This window comes from Babylonia areolata, chromosome 27, assembly GCF_041734735.1.
Source record: "Babylonia areolata isolate BAREFJ2019XMU chromosome 27, ASM4173473v1, whole genome shotgun sequence".
Classification (NCBI taxonomy): Eukaryota; Metazoa; Mollusca; class Gastropoda; order Neogastropoda; family Buccinidae; genus Babylonia; species Babylonia areolata.
The window spans coordinates 7708860-7731359 of NC_134902.1; the positions used below are offsets into that span (position 1 = coordinate 7708860).

General features: G+C 41.6%; 1 protein-coding gene across 5 annotated transcripts in view; it reads left to right on the top strand.

Annotated features, from left to right (window-relative positions):
* LOC143301133 (uncharacterized) overlaps window positions 1–22500 on the top strand; it is a 112418-nt gene that overhangs the window by 36619 nt on the left and 53299 nt on the right. For 3 of the 5 annotated variants that reach the window (XM_076615197.1, XM_076615200.1, XM_076615201.1), the window contains exons 1-3: window positions 12378–12520; window positions 15491–15528; window positions 19769–19882. The exons of the other annotated variants lie outside the window; for them this stretch is intronic. In XM_076615197.1, coding sequence (XP_076471312.1) covers window positions 12420–12520; window positions 15491–15528; window positions 19769–19882 — 253 coding nt within the window. In that variant the 5' untranslated portion in view covers window positions 12378–12419. Of the gene's footprint in view, window positions 1–12377; window positions 12521–15490; window positions 15529–19768; window positions 19883–22500 lie in introns of those variants that run through there. 5 annotated transcript variants of the gene reach the window in all.

Sequence of the window (22500 nt, forward strand, 5' to 3'; positions counted from 1 at the left end):
TGTAGAGGGGAACTACTCGCAAATGATAAAGTAAGAGATCATGACCATATCACAGGGAACTATAGAGGTGCCGCGCATGCATCGTGTAATCTTAAATTGAGAATAAAACCCGACGAATTTGTGTTGCCGATATTATTTCACAACCTCAAAGGTTACGACTCTCACGCGATCATTTCGGAGCTCGCGAACAAAGGTGGTGGTAGAATTACGTGTATCGCGAATAATAAAGAGAAGTACATCACATTCAGTTGGGGAAGGTTGAAGTTTTTAGATAGTTTCGCATTCCTGAGTTCGAGTCTCGACCAGCTTGCGAAGAACCTTCCGGATGATAAGAAGTTTTTAACGCGCAAACATTTCACAGATGAGGAGGAGTTCAAGCTCGTTACGAGAAAAGGAGTCTTTCCGTACGAATATATTACCGATTGGAGTAAATACGAAGATACGAAACTACCAAAGAAAAGTCATTTCTTTAGTAAACTTAACAACACGGATATATCAGAAAGTGACCACGAGCATGCCAAGAATGTGTGGAAGAAGTTTAAATGTAAGAATCTAGGTGATTATAACGATCTGTACTTAGTCACTGATGTGTTGTTACTTGCCGATGTGTTCCAGAATTTTAGAAATACGTGTTTGCGAACTCATAATCTCGATCCTGTTCATTATTACACGCTTCCCGGAATGTCTTGGGATGCTTTACTCAAGAGTACGGGAATAGAACTCGAACTGTTGACGGATATCGAACAATATAACATGATAGAGGCGGGAATACGCGGTGGAATCAGTATGACTGTAAGAAGATACGCGGAGGCTAATAACAAGTATATGAAAGATTACAGACCTGAAAAAACGGATTCGTATATCATGTATCTCGACGCGAACAACTTGTATGGTTGGGCGATGTTACAAGCTTTACCCACGGGTGGATTTATCTGGGATAACGATGCTAATCTCGAAAAGATTCTAAATCACCCCGACGATGATGAGACGGGATATATTGTGGAGTGTGATATCGAGTACCCTGAGGAATTACACGACGAACATAACGATTATCCCCTAGCTCCTGAGAAAATAGAAATAAAACTCGAAAACCTCTCACCCTATCAACGACGCCTTCGTGAAAAACTCGAGATGCGCGGAAAGGAAACGAGAAAATTTGTTCCGAATCTATGGAATAAGGTTGGTTATGTCGTTCACTATAGAAATCTCAAACTATACACGCAACTTGGCATGAAAGTAACTAAAATCACAAAAGTGTTAAAGTTTAATCAAAGTCCCTGGATGGCGCCCTATATAATGATGAACACCAAACTGAGACAAGCCGCTACTAACGATGCCGATAAAGATCTGTATAAATTAATGAACAACTCGGTATTTGGTAAAACTATGGAAAATATCAGAATGAGAACGAATATCAAATTATTCAAGTTAGATGAAGAGGACAAGGCACGCAAACTAATAAACAAACCGGCTTATGTCGATCATATGATCATCAACGAGAAACTTCTAGCGATTCACTACAAAAAAATAAGCTTGTGCTCAATAAACCTATCTATATCGGGATGGCCATTCTCGACCTATCCAAGTATCTCATGTATGATTTGTATTACAACCACTACAAGAAAAAATATGGATGCAGGTTGTTATATACTGATACCGATTCATTCATTCTCCACGTAGAATGCGAGGATTTTATCGCTGGTATGGATGATAATGTACATGACCGCAGTAATTTTCCAAAAGATCATCCATTGTATGATAAATCGATAGAGAAAGTGCCAGGATACATGAAAAGTGAGCTCGGATGTAAACCGATCCGACAATTCTGCGGCTTGCGCTCAAAGATGTATTCGGTTGTAGCGGATGATGGATCAGTTATCAAGAAAGCCAAGGGCATAAAAAAATGTGTGGTGAAGGATGAAATTGAACCCGATATGTATAAGGAGTGTATTGATCGATCTGTTCAATTTACTAATAGTATGAGAACGTTCAGATCGTATAAGCACAAGATGTACACGATCAAGCAAATGAAGACATCACTCTCACCGTACGATTCCAAACGCTATTGGCTAGATGATGGTATTACATCTTACGCCTATGGGCACTATGGTATTTCTGTATCGTGAGGAACAACCATAAGCTCTTCGTGTACAAACCCTCTGGATGGGCCATTTTGTAAATAATAAAGAATAGGATCGCCGGGCATCATACGCTTAATATTATAAACTTTAAGAGACCAAACGGGATCCGTTGCTCGTTTGCGAGCTCCACCCTCGAGCTCACCGGGCTCATACAAGTACCGAACTTGCGCATCATGCGGTAACTCTCCTTTATCATCTTTAGTCGGTGCAGAGGATTCGGCTTCTACCGATTTGGCCTTTATTGCGACCGACGGTTTCTTACCTATAAGTCTCGTCACCTCATTATTCAATGCAGCCACAACAGCCGGTAATCTAGTGACCCATTCTGTTGATCGATTCGGTGATTTTATTTCAGCCACATATTGATGACTAAACAATCGTTCTGCCAGTGTACGATTAAATCTTTCTACAATAGCCTGGCTTCTGTGTGTCTTTCCACGCATTACTTTTTAAAAAAATTTGTTCACAGCACCCATAAACTCTCGGCCAGGATCTACCTGAAGAAGTTTGGGCAACTTCAATGGGCTACGGTCGTAAATACGTAAAAAAGCGGCCGCCACTTCGACGCTGTCTTTCGTTGTTAGGGGTTCGGCTTCTTTATATCGACTCGCAACATCAACGACAGTCAGCGCATACTTATACGTCTTACGCCTGATTCTGTCATAGGGTAAAAATAAAAGGTCAGCCTGATGAACCTCATTTGGGATAGTAATATCAAATTTTGCTCTCGGAATATACTTTGGAGGGGGTAGATAAATTTGCCATATAGCTTGTTTTTGTAGCCATTTTCTAGCCTCATCCTCAGACACCTTGGCTGCTTTCGCGAGTTTTTTAATCGCCGAATAACCCTTCCAATAACCGCTTGGGCTGTAATAGATCTTTTCCATTTTATTTAAGAAAGTAAATGTTTAATATTTTGAAATCGCAAAACCAAAAATGACCATGGTCATGATAATAAATACGTATTCTCGATCTTTTTGTCCCTCTGAGGGTGTATAAAAATCTGAAAGTTGGGGTTTATGAGAAAGAGGGGGTAGTGGCTCCCCCATCACTTTATAATATTCTTGCATAGCCATATCCACATCCTTAAACGTGTTCACAGCATGTTGTTGTTGTCTTAGTTTTTCATTGATATAATCTAAACGTTGAATCCTCTCTTTCTGCCATTCTGCGGTCGCTGCCTGAAGTTGTTCTTGCGCTTTGTTGTGTCGTTTCTGTTCTAACGCGTCTGAAGACCCCAGTTTACTAAATAAAAAATTACTTCCGGTAAATGCTAAAGCGTTTACTACTGCCCCACCAACGAGTAACGCTACTGATGCCATACTATAATGATGATATTATTATTACTTCAAAATATCATGTGGGAGAATACCTTGTTTTTCCAACATATCCTTCGTAGCCATAGCGAGGGCTATATCCAAAGTGGCCATCCCGATATCTTCGAGGTTGAAAGCCAGTCTAGGTGTCGGGGCTTTCGTAAATATTAATTTTGTCAATCTCGAGTAACCAGCGGCCAATGCGCTGACCACAACCGCGTGGTATACAGTGTTTGCAATTTCTTTACCGTTTATATTTGGTGTTGCCATTGTTTATAAATAGTGTTCAAATTAATGTTCAAAACATAATAAATGGGTTGGGTTTTGTTACCACAGGTTGTGGTGGTTGTACTGGTTTTTTCGACCGATTAAAATATATGTAAACACCACAACCTATTATCATCGTAGCAGCAGCAGTAATGTACAAGGGATTGATAAAAACGTGATCTGGTCCCCTCGATGATGGTTCTTCTTCTTGTTGTTGTTGTTCTTTCGCTTTTCGAAGTTTTTGGAGAAGTTCTTCATGTTTTGCTTTTCTAGCAGCAGCACCTTTTCGACCCGCTTCAACTTTCTTCTGATTCTTTGGTTTCGTTACTTCCTCCATTATATTTATTAAATTGACAATGTTTAACAGTAGTTACAGCTGTGGTGAGCGGAGCTAAGAACATGCCAAATCTGTGATATAGTTCGCAAGTAAAGCTGTTAAGCGCATGTCCCAGGAATGGATCTTGCTCGAGATCACTATTTAATTTTGTTTGGTCATCAATTGGGAGATACATACAAACTGCTCTGGTATACAGTTGTATAATTGTATTACCGAGTGATTTTGTAATCATCGATCCTAAACTCGCTGCGTATCTCGTATAAAGCTTGTCTATATCCGGATCTTTCATCGCTTCGATTTTATCAACACTAAACTCTTTCCCTAAATATTCTTTTGCTCCACCGGCTGAGACCACCGCCATAAGCCTGTCGCGTTTGGGATCCTCGGATAGTAATTGGTCCATCTTCTTATATTCTATATACCTCCTTTTAAGTTTAAAATAATGAAAAACTACAAATCCAACGACTAAAAGTTTAAGAAATTGCTAACCAGTGCTAAGGAACTGTTAAGCAGTGTTAAGAAATTGTTAAGCATTGTTATTACTAGCAAATTTTATATGCAACTGGTTGATCAGTTTTTAATATCAACTTGGAGTGTTTGGTATTTGCCAATGATTTCCTAACCTCTTTACGTTCATTTTGTGTTGGAATGACATCGTTTTCTCTTAAACACTCATCAAACGAGTTCCTATCCTTACAGTGAAATAAAGCCACCCATTTTGTTTGTTCGCGAAGGTCAGTAAGAACCGAGTTGTATTTCTGAGTCAACACCCACACAGACTGTTTCGCGTGTCTTCCAGAAAATGCGAGTTTACTCAACATTTGCTTCTTTTGAGTAAGAGCCTTTAAGTCACTACAGTCATCGATGATGTACAACGTTGGCTCCCCGGCAAATATTTCAAAAAACAGCCCAAGCCATTCGTGAAGTTTATCACCGGGATTAACGGTGTATACCCCGCGGTCCTTTCTTACCCACACTCGGGATCGATAGGCTTTATTATATTCGAGAGTAGGGCATAGAATTACAATATTCTCGAACACACCACGATATGTCGTTTGTAATAAATCTAAAATAAATTCGGTCTTACCGCACCCAGTTTGCCCGCAAATAATTGCGGAATGTGCTTCTTTAGTAAACAGCCTCGACAAATCTTCCATCTTCTATATTTAATTGTCCATCCATAATTACAAATACATACGCATTGAGCGGTTCTGCCGTTTCAGCTTTTTTCTGAATCTGAATCGTAATGCCTTCAGACGCATTTTCGATACGACGTCCACTCCCGTGAAGAGAATTATCATCTGTGGTGCGCATATCCAACCAAAGAGCATAATTATTCGTGAAATATTCGCCGACTGTGACATCCGCTAGTTCTAAATCTTTTACCACTTTGTCTACTTCGGGGTCGCGTTTTTGCGTTCCGAAAAACTTTCTGATTTCATCCCATTGTTGATAGGAACGCATACCTTGACTAAACAGTTGATTGGGCACACCTTCGATCGTCACTTCAACCTTATTGATCTTAGGATTGTAATACTCATCAAACAACAGCAGTACCCCCTTCATACTTTTTGCCGGCACGTTGAGATTAATATTCCAGAGTGTGTCAGATTTGTCCAGAGGAATTTTACGATGTCGTAGTATTCTATCATATAAAATAGCGAGCCTACCCGAATAATAACCGGCTATCTGTCTCGCAAGTTCGGGTTGTGTGACTTTCTCAAACTCGAGACTAATCCCTTCTATCGTATAGGATGCATCCGGGTCTGTGCTGAGGATAACCTTGTTATAAGCGTTAAAGGTAAGTTCATACTCCAGGCGATCGCCGAGAGCACTCTGATAAAATGGTGCATGAGATTCTAGCAATTTGAAATCAAGCGGAATACAAAATCGATTACCATAAGCCTCCGCAATGGCGGCATCTCTAGCGATAGTGTCATCTCCATTATCCGCGTTAATACGCAATCGTGTCACATTACGGTTTGTAGTTAAGTCAATACCTTGATAAACGGCGTTTCTTCATTCTTGTCGAGTTCGCCAAAGATCTCCATAAGTATAAAATACATCACTATCTTCAACGCTCATGATTTCATTACCGGAAATGCGAATGGTTGTTTTACGTACTATGGCTCTACCAATATTATCAACGAGTGTTCTGTTCACATCTGTGGTAGAAGTCAAAGAAATTTTGAATGCTAGTCGAACACTCCCCGGAACGATCACATCGTCAACACCTAAATTAGGAAAGCGTACAAGAAGTTGTTGATTCTGATCGATAGTTGACGGATTGTTAGTAATCACGACAGTCTGCCGCACGCCCTTTATCCCCCGCGGCTCCCGCAAACTTCTCATTGGATTAAGCTTTCTTCCACTCATTTTTTGTTTTATATAGATATAAGGATATAACTTTATATTATAAGTTTAATATGGCGGAAGGTGGTGAGATGGCGGAAGGGTTCGCAGAAGGTGGAATAATAGAATCTGGTTTCTTGCAAACAGAATTATTAAAGAGCGCGGTTGATGATTACTATGATGCATTTGGACAAGAGCCCGATGTTGGGCGAAATTATGCCAATTTTGAACTTGATAGTAGAGGTACACTACGATTAAAAAATAATCTAGATTTTAATATCATTAACGTCCGCACGAAACAACCCCTAGCACTGTCAACACTAGCGGGAAAACCTGGTGGAGCAAATATTATTCGCGAGGAACTTGGTTTTGTAGACTGGAGGAGGAAAAACTTAAAACCCCAAACGGTCGCGGCTCTCCAAAAGGTTGAAGCCAAACTGGGTGAAGAAATTGAGATGGATGATTTCTCACCAAATACAATCGATGAAGTACTTAAAACTATAGATGATCCTCCCCTGGATGACACCGATGAACTGGGTGGTTATATTCGTGAACTCAAAGGTTTAGACAAAGCCATGCAAAGACAGCGCGGTAATCTTTCTGACAACCTCTCAAAACTCTCTCACCTGGATGAAGAAATATCAACTTTAAAAATAAGAATTCAGTCTGCGGAACTAGCTGATAAAGATGAAAGCGAAATCAAACCCTTGCGTTTACAATTAGACGATCTAAACATCGAGCGTGCTGCACGGCTAGAAGCGATATCAACACACAAAGAAGCGCTGCGATCTCAAATCAGCAGAATGCGTGAAACGATACACAGAATTCTTGAGGAGGACACAACACTAGCGGAACGTATTCGAACGCTTTTTAGAGAACAAGGCATTACTATCGTTTCCATTCTTACTGCCTTTGGTATGATTATCAGCACTATCGTTTTGGCCGTTACGGGTGGAGGGGGCACTCCACGGGCGCCGCCGGGTAAAAAAGATGACAACTGGATAAGAAAAAGACTTAAAGATTTGGGAGAATTACTTAAAAAATTAGGTTTAAAGGCGATTGATGCCCTCCCAGGAGTCATTGGGACTATTGTTTCGTGGTTATTAAGCACGTTGGGTAAAGCGGTTGGGTGGTTAGCCAACAACATGTGGGCACTCGTGCTCGGTGCTGGCCTCCTCCTGTTTGATTATTTAAAGAAGAGAAAGTAAATACCACCTAGACCTATCAATCCTAAAGTAAGAGCGACTTTATAGTCTTTGTGAGTTGTTGGCTCTTCTTCGTACGATACTTTCGCTGGTTTGAGTTTAAATTTGTTATCCGAAGAACCTACACCATACAGAAAGGGTCTATTACCAGCACCGGTAGCTATTGCAAATCCTGGTCGAGATGTTTGTATTAATTTTTTATTTTTATAGGTAAGAGTGAACCACCCGCGAATGCCTAACAAAACTCTCGTTTCACCCGCTCCTGTCCTCGGTGTTGTCAAAGGCTTGTGTGATTTATAATCGAGCACCGTATTACTCGCATCAAGCATTGCCAAGTCTGCATCAGAAGGTGGCACAAGAGCCCAGTGACCTCTAGACCATTGAAGAGCTTTTCCTGATGGGGCAACAAAATAGTATGCAGGAACACTTTGGGTAGGTGGAACACTTTGGGTATTGGGAGGTGGAACACTTTGGGTAGGTGGTACAATGTGTGGTAGTTCGTTTAATCCATCATTAACACCAATATTCTGTTCTTCTGTCGCAATGACAATTTTATTATTATAATTAATGTGCGTACCAACCCTCAATGCCATATCAGATGGGGCCATATAAAGGCCAACACCAAATGCAAAGTTTACTTCGGATCTCGCGTACTGGAGAACGTCCTGGTATTTTTTTATCGCTGTTTGTAGGTTTTCGGGGGCATTAATCGCATCTTCAACATTGGCTAAAAATTGTTTTTGCGCATCAAATCCAGTTCCTTTTGTTGTTATACTCGTGCGCGTTTGCGCTTGTGACCCTATTAGAGCCCACACATAAGTGCGAATGCTATCGTTGAGACGAACTATCCCCGCATGTGTAAAACCCAACCTCTTATCAGGAATAAATGTTGTCCAAGCCCGGGTGATGTCCACCGTATGTCTGATTTTATCGTGGGGGCTAAAGAACACAGGTCCCTCTCCTCTGTTTCTCATTGCCTGTCGTGCAGCCCCACCGGGGGTCTCAGCCTGAATAAATTCTCCCAAACCAAAGCCATGCTTTTCTATTTTCTGTCTCCAATCCCTCTGCCCAAATTCGGCACACAAACGCTGATAAACTGTTTTATCAAACGGATTATTATACATGTTAAATGCTTGGTCGGTGGGTAGCGGGATTTTTAACTCGTCCAATAACCTCCGAATCTGATAGTAAAAATGAAACCTATACGCGGCTCGATTAAACGGATCAGAAGCTTGAAAATGTTCTTCCGTTACTCCACACCCGGCGGTCGCGCACCATACCACAAAATTGATTTGATTCTGCCACCACACTATCGGGTTGTTTCTCCACGCAAGCCAGGCTGCATTCATCGCGCGAATATCCCCAGTCATAGTGGGGTTCGCATAAGACTGAAAAACATCGGGAAACTTGGCGGTAAAAGAATATTCGCTGTTCACGTAGATCATTCGCGTACAACTTATTCTTTTTTCTTTATACCCGGTTGTATAGGACGCGTCCTTGTTGAAGCTGTAAATTTTCTTATTCATAGCTATGTATATAATAACAACCGATATTCAAAAAGACGAATTACCGCGGTGCATATCTAATCAAAGTGGAAGACTAGAAATCGCGCTGCGTGAAATAACTTATTATCCCAAATGGAAAAATATAAGTGATGAGCTCGGAAACAATTTCTTTACTACTACCGATCGTAAGATAATAATCCCAGATGGTTATTATAATGTGTGTGAATTGAATAAAGAAGTGTTCACCCCCCACGGTGCAGAGTTAGACTTGCACGCTCCGAGTGGCTATCTGAGAATAAAGAGCACCAAATCGATTGAACTTTCTGAGCGTCTTGCACATACTCTGGGGTTCCCCCAAAAACTCATCGCGCCGGGAATAATGGTGATAGGAAACAGGCATCCGCGGCTCGCGATACATAAAGCACTTTACATTCACCTCTCTCAAATTAGTACCACCGATAATTTTTATAACGGATTGCCTTCTACGTTGTTACAATCAATCCCAGTAGAAAATGAAAGATGCGGGGGTGGCCGAACAACCACGTTGACATCACCCCAGTACAAAAGACTTTCTCACGGAGATTTACCACGTTTAACACTTTCTATAGTAGATGAAAATCATAATCCCGTTTCTATTGATTATTTAAATATTACATTACATATAAGATATGGTTGAACCCTGCACTACGCTCAGTTTAGTTGATCTCGGAGATACAGAGGGATTTGATGTGCCGGGAAAAGAAAATAAGTTGTACGCATTCCAGCTTTCTGAAGGAACATACAAAAGAAAAGAAGTAAAAATTGGTGATATCGTGAGTGAGGATGATGTTGTCAATGATGAGCCCTATCAACTTGTTCGTTTAAACGGTACATGGCAGCTAAAACCCCTCGACAAGGGGATATTAGATTTTAAAATTGAATCACCTTATATTACCAAAGAAGAAGAAAATAATTATAGAATAAAAAACAGTGGCTGGGTGTTCGCTGATTTAATAGCGTTTGATGTAGATTTAGTAAAATACCAGAAGAGGTGTTATGTGCTTAAGACACTCTCGAATGATGAATCTGTATTAAGAATATTTTTTTATGAGCTAAATAGTTTGCGGGGCTTCAGTTTCCGTATTATTTATGATGTAATTCTCGGTGAAGAACCTGATGATTTTGTAGAAGTTTTTGAAGGGTTTTACATTAAATGGCCCAAAAATCTTTCAAATCAACCCCTGAGAATCACCTTTGAAAAACAAGCTGATACGCCCTTTAATATTATACCACAGGGTAGTCATATAGAATTCTCTCTTGAAGGTATTGCCACAAAACAGAAAGAACTGATTTTTTGGCTCTTCCTCCATCTTCCTCAAAATATTTCCTTTAGAAGACTACGTTGCACCAATTTGAATATTTAGAATATACTATAAATATTAGAAAATGGTTGATCCCGGAGGGCCAGGAACACATAATATCAAACCCTGCACTACGCTCGGTTTGGTTGATCTCGGAGATACAGACGGATTTGATGCGTCGGGAATAGAAAATCAGTTGTACGCCTTCCAACTTTCTGAAGGAACGTACAAAAGAAAAGAAATAACGAGTAATGGTGGTGGTGTCAACAAATTCAGCGAACTTGCAGACGTGAACGTTGACGGTGTTGTTGTGAACAAACCACATCATCTTGTTCTTTCCGACGATGATACGTGGGTACCTTATCCGGTGGATAACTGGGATTTAGATTTTGAAATAAAACAACCCTATGTTAGTATTGGAAGAAATCACGCTCTACAAAAAATACAAAATAGTGGTAAACTGTTGGCTTCCTATCATACGCGTAAAGATCTAATCGTCGTTAACAGCGACGACTTTGGATATGTTATTGGTATGAAAGGTAAAAAGACTGGTACACTGCGGTTAATTAAAGAGTTTGATTTTAAGCCGCCTATTCAGGGGTCAACTATCGTTTTAGATATGCTCCTTAGTGGGGTGCCAGATGATTTTGTAGAAGTTTTAAAAGGGTTGCAGATAAAATGGCCTGGAAATCTTAAAAATAAACTCTTGAGAATTACTATCAAAATTCCAGTGGTTGACCCATCTGATCAACCCGATCCCTCTATAGAATTCTCGCTCGAAGGTGTCATCAAACGTCCATCGTTAGATAAAATATCTCTCGACTTTATTCACATCGGACCTCTTCAGCTTAAAAGACTGCGCTACTCTCCTCATCCTGTTACCATCATTTAAAAACAAATGATTACTATAGAATAATGGAGTTTCGCCTACGAGAGATATCGAATATAAAAAACAACCTCGAAAAAGAGCGTGATGAAAGAACTTTATTTTATAAAAAATATAAACGCGGTGTAAATATCGCTACAGCCGCGGATACAACGCTGACGACTCTTAGTATCGCCCTTGGGGCATCGGGTGTTGGATTACTGTTGAGTGTCGCCGCTGCTCCCGTAGCTATTGGAATAGAAGTGGGAGCTGGTCTCCTTGGTGTGGTTGGTTTAACTTGTAAATTTATTCATAAAAAATTAATGTCACAAGCTATGAAACACAACGAGATTCGCGTGTTGGCCGAGTCAAAACTGAACACTATAAATGATCTTATTTCAAAAGCATTAGAAGATGATAAAATAAGCGATGAAGAATTTAGTCTCATTCTGGCTGAAGTTGAAAAATTCAATGCAATGAAAACAGACATAAAATCGAAACACAAAACTCAGTTGTTAAAGAAAAATCTATTTGATATTCAAGATGGTAAACCATCCAAAAAGCTAACTAGGTCAAACGTTCATATGTGAACGGTTGACTCAACCTCCTCTCTTTAAGGACCATTTGGCTCTCCATACACCTTTATAAGCCGGTTTTTCGTTTTTATGCTTGAGGGCGGTATTGCGCGGTTTTGGGCTGGGGTCGGTTGTATATAGAACCCCCATGACCGTTTCACTCCCCCATACACATATCCAACCTTTTTTTTTTATCTTGTGATTTGGCTCTCCATACACATATAACTTGTTTTAACTATATATATATATTTTTTTTATGCTTGAGGGTCATATTACTCCAACATACACAGGTTTTGACTAAAACTTTTTTTATGCTTGAGGGCCTTAACACAAGCTAATACGCCCAAAAAAGTTGTATATAGAACCCCCATCTCTTATACTACTTTCATATCCTGCTGTGATTCGCGTCCCTTGATTTCCACGTGCTCGTTGCTTGATGTACTCACCCATCTCTCGTGTGTTGGTCAGATTTCAGTTGGACTGACAGCACCAGTGACCATCCTGTGTGGACCAGACATGGGGAGGGTGTACACTTACTGTGTCCTGCTGACACTGGCTGTCATCTCTGGAGTATGCATGTACAGACAGGAGGATGTGTGTCTTCTGGAAGACCGCAGGTACCGTTCTCCTCTAATATCTCTCTCTCTCTCTCTCTCTCTCTCTCTCTCTCTCTCTCTCCCTCCCTCCCTCTCTTTCTCTCCTTGTATCTGGTAATGAACCTAACACTTGCTTTTTTATGATTTTGTTTTCATGTATTCTTCAGCCTCATACTCCCCACTTTCCCCCACCTTTCTTTTTAAACATGTGGGTTGACATGTGGATAGGGGTGTTCTCCAAACTCCTGTTCACCACCTTTGTTTTAACATGTGGGTTGACATGTGGATAGGGGTGTCCTCCAAACTCCTCCTCACCACCTTTGTTTTAACATGTGGGTTGACATGTGGATAGGGGTGTCCTCCAAACTCCTGTTCCACCACCTTTGTTTTAACATGTGGGTTGACATGTGGATAGGGGTGTCCTCCAAACTCCTCCTCACCACCTTTGTTTTAACATGTGGGTTGACATGTGGATAGGGGTGTCCTCCAAACTCCTGTTCCGCCACCTTTGTTTTAACATGTGGGTTGACATGTGGATAGGGGTGTCCTCCAAACTCCTGTTCCACCACCTTACTTTTTAACATGTGGGTTGACATGTGGATAGGGGTGTCCTCCAAACTCCTGTCACACCACCTTACCTTTCTCTCTAACCTGGTGGTGTGTGGGTGAGTGGGTGGACTGGCCCCAACATCGTGTTCCACCACTGTGATTTCCTTTTTGTTAACCCCGTGGTGGGTGTGTGGGCAGGGCGGTAGTCCTACCTCCTATTCCGCATTGTCCCTTTCCTTTTTCATTTACTGGAGGTTGAGTATTTGGGTACAGGTGTCCTCCAACCTCCTGTACCCCAACTGTTCTTTCCCTTTCTTTTTATCTGGTGTTTCCTTCACCTCGTCATTTCCTCGCACTCTCCCTTCCTCTCTTCTTCTTTTCTCTCCACAAACTCCTGTTAGTTATTCTCGTTTTCACCCATTGTGATTTTTCAAGTGCCTCTCTGAAGTTCGTGTTGCACATAATTATCTAAGGACAGTTTTTGTGTCATGAAACTTTAACACACACACACACACACACACACACACACACACACACACACACACACACACACACACACACACACACACACACATGCATACATATTATTGTATATATATATATATTGTTTGTTGTTGCTTTTCATCTGCTTGTTCTCTCTCTCTCTCTCTCTCTCTCTCTCTCTCTCTCTCTCTCTCTCTCTCTCTCTCTCTCTCTCTCTCTCTCATATATTCTATCTTTTCTTTTCCATTGATGGCTTGATGTAAAAAAGCAATTGTTGCTTATTCAATTTACCATCATGAGATAAAATCTTGACTTGACTTCGCACACACACACACACACACACACACACACACACACACACACACACACACACACCATAGAAATCTCAGTCAACTTCTGTAACCACAGCAGCTGTTTACAATCGATACAAAAAAGAACTATATGAAACTGGAAATGGAATATGTGAACAGGACTACAACGGAATTTAAAAACAACAACAATCAAGCACTGATAGAATGTGTGATAGAATGATAGATATAGATCAACAATTATTTTTTTCACATCGTAGTTTGTTCAAAGTGGGGAAACAACTTAGTACCAAAGTAGGATGGGACGTATACTGCAGTGGTTAATATAGATGAAAGTTTTTTGTCCTTACACAATAGACACATAGAAGAAGAAGAAAACAGAAAAGGGAAGCATTTCATGAATTAGATTCATTATGTGAATACACTGGGGAAAAGGCTATGCACTAACGAAAGAAAAAAAACAAAAAAACAAATACAAAACCGACAACAAAAACCATTGTTTTCATCACCACAGCCGTCTCATCATCAAGAACAAAGACAGCCAGGCAAAATGTGATACCGGATACTCGTGACGATCACACTCTTGACAAGAATGGGAGCCATACATAGCGGCAGATGTCACTTTGGGAGAAGGGAAAAGATTCCATCAGTTATTGTTTATGGAGTCCCAGTTTTCCTATACTTCTTGGGCGGAGTCAGAAAATGTTTAAAAAGAAAAAAAAATGTGACAGTGTACTGCTGAATTAGATTTGTTTGTTACCGATGAGAAAACAGAAACTGTTGAAATATTTGACTATATATTATTGTTCAGAAAGTTGTGCTTAAACAAATGTTGAATCAGCAAAATGTAACCCAATGATAGCGTCTTCCGTTCTGAGTTAGTTGCAGGCATAAAATGGAGAGAGATTGATACTTGTCAGATATGAGACATTCGAAATATCAAACATGATTTGCTCCATACACAAGATAAGTTGGAGAATAAGATGTAAACATATCTTTTTGTGTTTGTTTTTTTTATTTGAGTGTTTCACATGCAAAAAAAAAAAAAAGAAAAAAAAAAAGAAAGAAAAGCGGGTGCTCCATGACCTGCATACAACTGAGGACACACACACACACACACACGCACACACACGCACGCACACACACACACACACACACAGACACAGACACACACACACACACACACACACACACACACACAGAGTAAATGTTCAAAGTTGTTTTAGGGAAATCTGCGATTAAAAATCTTTCCTCATCAAGGCAAATAATTACACATAAAATTCAAAAGACTTTTTGTGTATTTCCTGTAAACCACATGGAAAAGAGTTCTGTGTAAACATGATGCTTTGGCAGCTTACAAGCATATGAGGGAATTGCTGATTTGTGGTGCCAAATTGCTATGGAAAATGTATATGTTGTTATTGGAGGGTGGGTGTGTGTGGTGTGATGTGTGTGTCAGTGTGATGATGATAAGTATTGCTTTTTGAAAAGGTGAAATTCATGAACCAGACTGGTCAGGTAGAAAGGGTGGGGGCGGGAGGAGGGGAGGGAAGGGGAGGGGGGAGGGGAGGGGGCAGACAGATTTCATTGACATTGAAACTTGATACCTGTGTGTGTGTGTGTGTGTGTGTGTGTGTGTGTGTGTTGACAGTTCACTTTCAAAGTGTGAGGCCACACAACGAGACACAGGTAAGCACAACATGTGACACTGCAGTCCTCTCTCTGACCACCTGACATCATGTCCATTCCTGGACTGATGGACTGGTCAGCTGTATTGTATTGTATTGTGTTGTATTGTATTGAATTGTATTGCATTGTATTGCGTTGTATTGCGTTGTGTTGTATTGTATTGTATTGCGTTGTGTTGTATTGTGTTGTGTCGCATTTAATTTTATTGTATTGCGTTAAATTGCGTTGCATTGCGTTGTGTTGTGTTGCGCTGTGTTGTGTTGCGCTGTGTTGTGTTGTGTTGCGCTGTGATGTGTTGCGCTGTATTGTGTTGCGTTGTGTTGTGTTGCGCTGTGTTGTGTTGTGTTGTGTTGCGCTGTGATGTGTTGCGCTGTATTGTGTTGCGTTGTGTTGTGTTGCGCTGTGTTGTGTTGTGTTGCGCTGTATTGTGTTGCGCTGTATTGTGTTGCGTTGTGATGTGTTGCGCTGTATTGTGTTGCGTTGTGTTGTGTTGCGCTGTATTGTGATGTGTTGCGCTGTATTGTGTTGCGTTGTGTTGTGTTGCGCTGTATTGTGATGTGTTGCGCTGTGTTGTGTTGCGCTGTATTGTGTTGTGTTGCGCTGTGTTGTGTTGCGCTGTATTGTGTTGCGCTGTATTGTGTTGTGTTGCGCTGTATTGTGTTGTGTTGCGCTGTGTTGTGTTGCGCTGTATTGTGTTGCGCTGTATTGTGTTGTGTTGCGCTGTGTTGTGTTGCGCTGTATTGTGTTGCGCTGTATTGTGTTGTGTTGCGCTGTATTGTGTTGTGTTGCGCTGTGTTGTGTTGCGCTGTATTGTGTTGTGTTGCGCTGTATTGTGTTGCGCTGTATTGTGTTGTGTTGCGCTGTATTGTGTTGTGTTGCGCTGTGTTGTGTTGTGCGGTGTTGTGCGGTGTTGTGTTGTGTTGTGTTGTGCGGTGTTGTGTTGTGTTGCGTTGTGTTGTGTTGTGTTGTGCTGCGTTGCGTTGCGTTGCGCGGTGTTTGTTGTGTTGCGTTGTGTTGTGTTGTGTTGTGCTGCGTTGCGTTGCGTTGCGCGGTGTTTGTTGTGTTGTGTTGCGGTGCTTTGTGCTGTGCTGTGCTGTGCTGTGCTGTGCTGTGCTGTGCTGTGCTGTGCTGTGCTGTGCTGTGCTGTGCTGTATTGTGTTGTGTTGTATTTGATCGTACTGGATTATGTTGCGTGGTCATTCGGATGAGACGATAAACCGAAGTCCCGTGTGCAGCATGCACTTAGCGCACGTAAAAGGTTGTTCCTGGCAAAATTCTGTAGAAAAATCCACTTCGATTGGAAAAACAAATAAAACTGCACGCATGAAAAAATACAAAAATAAATGGGTGGCGCTGTAGTGTAGCGACGCGCTCTCCCTGGGGAGGGCAGCCCGAATTTCAAACAGAAAAAATATGTTGTGATAAAAGAAATACAAATACATTGTTTTCTCTACTTTGGTCTACTGTTTTCCATCTTCTCCAACTATCCTCCGTCTTCCCCAATGGCCTGTGTTTCACTTCGGACTGTCATTGATTTCAAATGTCCAATTATGGCCTCCTTATTAAAGGAGTCATTTCTTTGTAGTTTTAAAATGAATGAAATTATTGAATAATTTATTTACTTACTGATTTGTCTGTTTGGTGAAAAATGAATTAAAAGTGAGTGTGCAGAGACAGGAAAGGAAATTCCTTGCAGTAGTTATCGTTGTTTGCCAATCGGCCTGTTTGCTTGACCGTCTTCTTGATTAAACTTTTCTTTATGTATGTGTCCGTCACCCTGTGTGTGTGTGCGTGTGTGTGTGTGTGTGTGTGTGTGTGTGTGTGTGTGTGTGTGTGTGTGCGCGTGCACGTGCACTATGTACAGATATGCACATTAACGCATGCGTACGCACACACAAACAGACCAACGAACTAACAGGTAGGCTATTATTAATGGCACAACAGCCGAAACAAACGTCCTATTTACCAGTGGCATATAATGAAACAGAAGTGTGTGTCTAAGCCCACGATTTCTCGCAATCCCCACGATTTCTCTCAATTGCGAGAAATTGTGGGAAGTCCCCCATATCTGAAAAAAAAGTCTTTATCATTGGAGTTGGTTTCTCGTCATTTCCCAATGCAAATCTTAGAGAAAAATGACAGAGAGGAAAATAAAAGAGCAAGAGGGGGCGATGACAACGATGATAGTGACAGTGGCGTTAGTGAAGACATCAATAGCAATGACACTAAAACGCATCTATTTATCATACTGCATGCAAGATTGCACTGAAAATAGATCATCAGTTTCACAGAAGACACCCAGAACATGAAAATATTATTTTGAAAGCAGAGAGAAAGAAAAGAACAAATCAACCAGCCAAGTAAAGACACAAAAGGACACACACACACACACACACACACACACACACACACACACACACACACACACACACACACTCACACACACACACACACTCACACACACACACACACACAGAGACACTCACACACACACACACACACACACACACACACACTCACACACACACACACACACTCACTCACTCACTAACATTCATATACATACACACATTTTTACATTTTTTTAAAACCAGTACTGTGCATCGCATCACCTCTCACCGTCTATTGTTGATGTCTTCACAAACGCCATTGTCATTATCATGATTGTCGCTGTCGTTGCCCCTCCCCCCCCTCCCCCTCCCCCCCCTCCATTTCTCATTTCTTTTTTTCTCTCTCATTTTTCTCTTAGATTTGCAGTGGGAAAAGACAAGAAACCAACTCTGAAGACAAAGGAAATGTTTTTGATAAAAATAAAGGGGACTTCCCACTATTTCTCGAACATTGTGACGTTGAAATTCTCGCAGTTGAGAGAAAACGTGGGAGGGGAAGGACGACGATTTCTCGTAACCCCTCTCAAAGTGAGAAATCGTGGGATTGTGAGAGAATCGTGGGCTCACAGTGTGAGCGCGTTTTATAGGCATGTGACCCAAATCAGCTGACTGGTCAAGTGGGAAAGGGGTGGGGCAGGCGAGGAGACAGCGTGTTGTAAAGTTATTTTCATTTTTTGTTTTGCTTTGCAGGAACTTTACTGAACGTTTGCATGTGTCTACTTAAATAGAATATGAAAGAAACAATACTATCTATGTTTACCTGGTTGAACTGGACAAAGATGTTCAGTATATGACTAGACCATTTGGTGTGACTCACGACTCCGTAGACAATAGCCACTGTTCCATCGTCAGATATTTCTTTTGTGTACTTCAAGTGATGATTCTGTGTGAAAGCTCGCGCATGCACACTGTGTTTGTGTCAGGGCTCATGATATAACTTGTGCTTGACATGAAAGGCGCTCAAAGCGAGGTCCCTTGACGATTGAAGAACCGCTTACTTGGTTTAGGAAGGAAGCTGGTTCTTACGGCTTCCTGCTTATTGAGGACTGTGTGTGTGTGTGTGTGTGTGTGTGTGTGTGTGTGGTTGTGTGTGTTGTTGTTGTTGTTGTTGTGTGTGTGTGCGTGTGTGTGTGTGTGTGTGTGTGTGTGTGTGTGTGTGTGTGTATGAGCGCGTGTGCATGTGTCTATGTACATAAGTGTGTGTCAGAACATTGCACTCTTGTGGCACATGTATGGTCTCAGACAAACACAGGAATGAAGAGACACGGATCAACTATTCATAGAAAGGCCATTGCCCCTCATGAAGGGGAGGCTATATTTCTGGATGCAAATAGTTCACGATCAGTCATGTCAGTTCATAAACCTTTTAAAGCGTTTTTGACCAAAGAGTAGGAGTGCAAGTTTGATGCTTTGTGCACATGAACTGACCAGTTTGTTTCTTCATACATACACGCCATGAGTAAAACTTATCAAAACTAAGGTATCAATAAAACGGAGAGAGAGAGAGAGAGAGAGAGAGAGAGAGAGAGAGAGAGAGATGGATGGGGGTAAAGAATAATGGAAAAAATCCTAAATAAAGCTCCACTCTCATATACATACGTGTGTGTGCGCGCGCATGACTGAAGCCTGACTGAATCAGACAGGAAACGAATTGTGAGCGCCTGTAGACAGCTGACAGTCTGTTACGCAAATGACTTCATGTCCATGAAGTGCTTAGAGTTTGTTTGGTCTCTGACAGTAAATAGGTGTTATATAAGTATCAATACTACTACTGCTACTACCACTACTACTACTACTACTACTACTACTACTAACGAATACTTTTCTGTCACGGGGATCATTATCAACAGAGCGAGACGAAGCACGGCCGGTGAGCGAGGCCAGGTGTGACTTTGACGGAGACCTGTGTCACTACACATCACGGTCATGTCGCGGCGTCCTGGGCTGGACATCCACACTTCGTGGTCAGTACTCACTTTGTGTCTGTGACATCCACAGTTCATGGTCAGTGCTCACTTTGTGTCTCTGACATCCACACTTCATGGTCAGTACTCACTTTGTGTCTGTGACATCCACAGTTCATGGTCAGTGCTCACTTTGTGTCTGTGACATCCACAGTTCATGGTCAGTGCTCACTTTGTGTCTGTGACATCCACAGTTCATGGTCAGTGCTCACTTTGTGTCTCTGACATCCACAGTTCATGGTCAGTGCTCACTTTGTGTCTGTGACATCCACAGTTCATGGTCAGTGCTCACTTTGTGTCTGTGACATCCACAGTTCATGGTTAGTGCTCACTTTGTGTCTGTGACATCCACAGTTCATGGTCAGTGTTCACCTTGTGTCTGTGACATCCACAGTTCATGGTCAGTGCTCACTTTGTGTCTGTAACATCCACAGTTCATGGTCAGTGCTCACTTTGTGTCTGTGACATCCACAGTTCATGGTCAGTGCTCACTTTGTGTCTGTAACATCCACAGTTCATGGTCAGTGCTCACTTTGTGTCTGTAACATCCACAGTTCATGGTCAGTGCTCACTTTGTGTCTGTGACATCCACAGTTCATGGTCAGTGCTCACTTTGTGTCTGTGACATCCACAGTTCATGGTTAGTGCTCACTTTGTGTCTGTGACACAGTTCATGGTCAGTGCTCACTTTGTGTCTGTGACATCCACAGTTCATGGTCAGTGCTCACTTTGTGTCTGTGACATCCACAGTTCATGGTCAGTGCTCACTTTGTGTCTGTGACATCCACAATTCATGGTCAGTGCTCACTTTGTGTCTGTGACATCCACAGTTCATGGTCAGTGCTCACTTTGTGTCTGTGACATCCACAGTTCATGGTCAGTGTTCACTTTGTGTCTGTGACATCCACAGTTCATGGTCAGTGTTCACTTTGTGTCTGTGACATCCACAGTTCATGGTCAGTGCTCACTTTGTGTCTGTGACATCCACAATTCATGGTCAGTGCTCACTTTGTGTCTCTGACATCCACAATTCATGGTCAGTGCTCACTTTGTGTCTGTGACATCCACAGTTCATGGTCAGTGCTCACTTTGTGTCTGTGACATCCACAGTTCATGGTCAGTGTTCACTTTGTGTCTGTGACATCCACAGTTCATGGTCAGTGTTCACTTTGTGTCTGTGACATCCACAGTTCATGGTCAGTGCTCACTTTGTGTCTGTGACATCCACAGTTCATGGTCAGTGCTCACTTTGTGTCTGACATCCACAGTTCATGGTCAGTGCTCACTTTGTGTCTGTGACACAGTTCATGGTCAGTGCTCACTTTGTGTCTGTGACATCCACAGTTCATGGTCAGTGTTCACTTTGTGTCTGACATCCACAGTTCATGGTCAGTGCTCACTTTGTGTCTGTGACATCCACAGTTCATGGTCAGTGCTCACTTTGTGTCTCTGACATCCACAGTTCATGGTCAGTGCTCACTTTGTGTCTCTGACACAGGTGAACAGACACACATGATAATAAGTGTACTGGGAAAGACTGTCATCAACACATGTTGAACTGATCGAACAAAACCTGAGATTAACACACTGACATGTATTTTGAATTAGTTACCCTGCAAATATGAAATGAAGAGACCGGTGTACGCTTTTGTTTCAATTTCTGATAAAAGGTTTGTAAATCTTATTTTTAAACATAAACACGTCAGAACGCAATGTTTGAGAGCAAAATCTGCCCTGCACGGAAACGTTGGAAAATAGTTTTCGTACAGAACACATTAGTGTTCTCATGAAGAGTTACTAGCAGAGTAACATGTGTCGTTATATCCCCGTATTTATGATTTTATTGTATCTTGCTGTTGATGTGTTTACTGCACACATGGTAGGTATTCAACTGCTTTGTGCAAAATGATTGAACTCATACCGTGGACAAATTTACCCCGCCATGGGATAAGTTGCTCGCCGTGTCAGTAAGTCAGCTCTGAGCCAAACTGTGCTGTGTGACAACAGGTTTGCCATTTATTGATTTACTGCAGCTCTTAGTGCTGTAGTCTTGGGGGCTAGCTGGTTTTGGGGAACCATCCCAACACCAACTGTCCTAAAAACCCTCTTAGCCGAGAGAGTGGGGATGCAACTTGAGCAAGACACTCTCCACTATCATCAAATTCTGGCCCAGATAGGCGGGACAGCAGTTGCCTCCTCTGCTGTTCTAGTGGTCATAGTCGAACACGACTGACTATCATACATATTGATATCACGCTCAGTTTAAACCACGTCAGGCATCTGCTTGGCAGATTTGGTGTGGCATATATGGATTTGTTTGAACGCAGTGACGCTTCCTTAAGTAACTGAACTGACATGAACTCAGTTTAAACCATGAACTGTCATGTTAACCTTACTGTGAAAATATTCTCCACACTACTTAAGTGCAGAAAGGGTCCGACTAGTGCCATGGGACTCCTCTGTCGTGAAAAAGGACTGGAAAATGTTGACCTTAATGCCTATCATATTATGATTATTACTCTTGATATTGTATGAATGAAGCGTGTTTATGTAATGTGTGTGGTAATTAAATAACAAGAAGAAGGGTGGGGGGGCATCTACTACACGCACACACATGC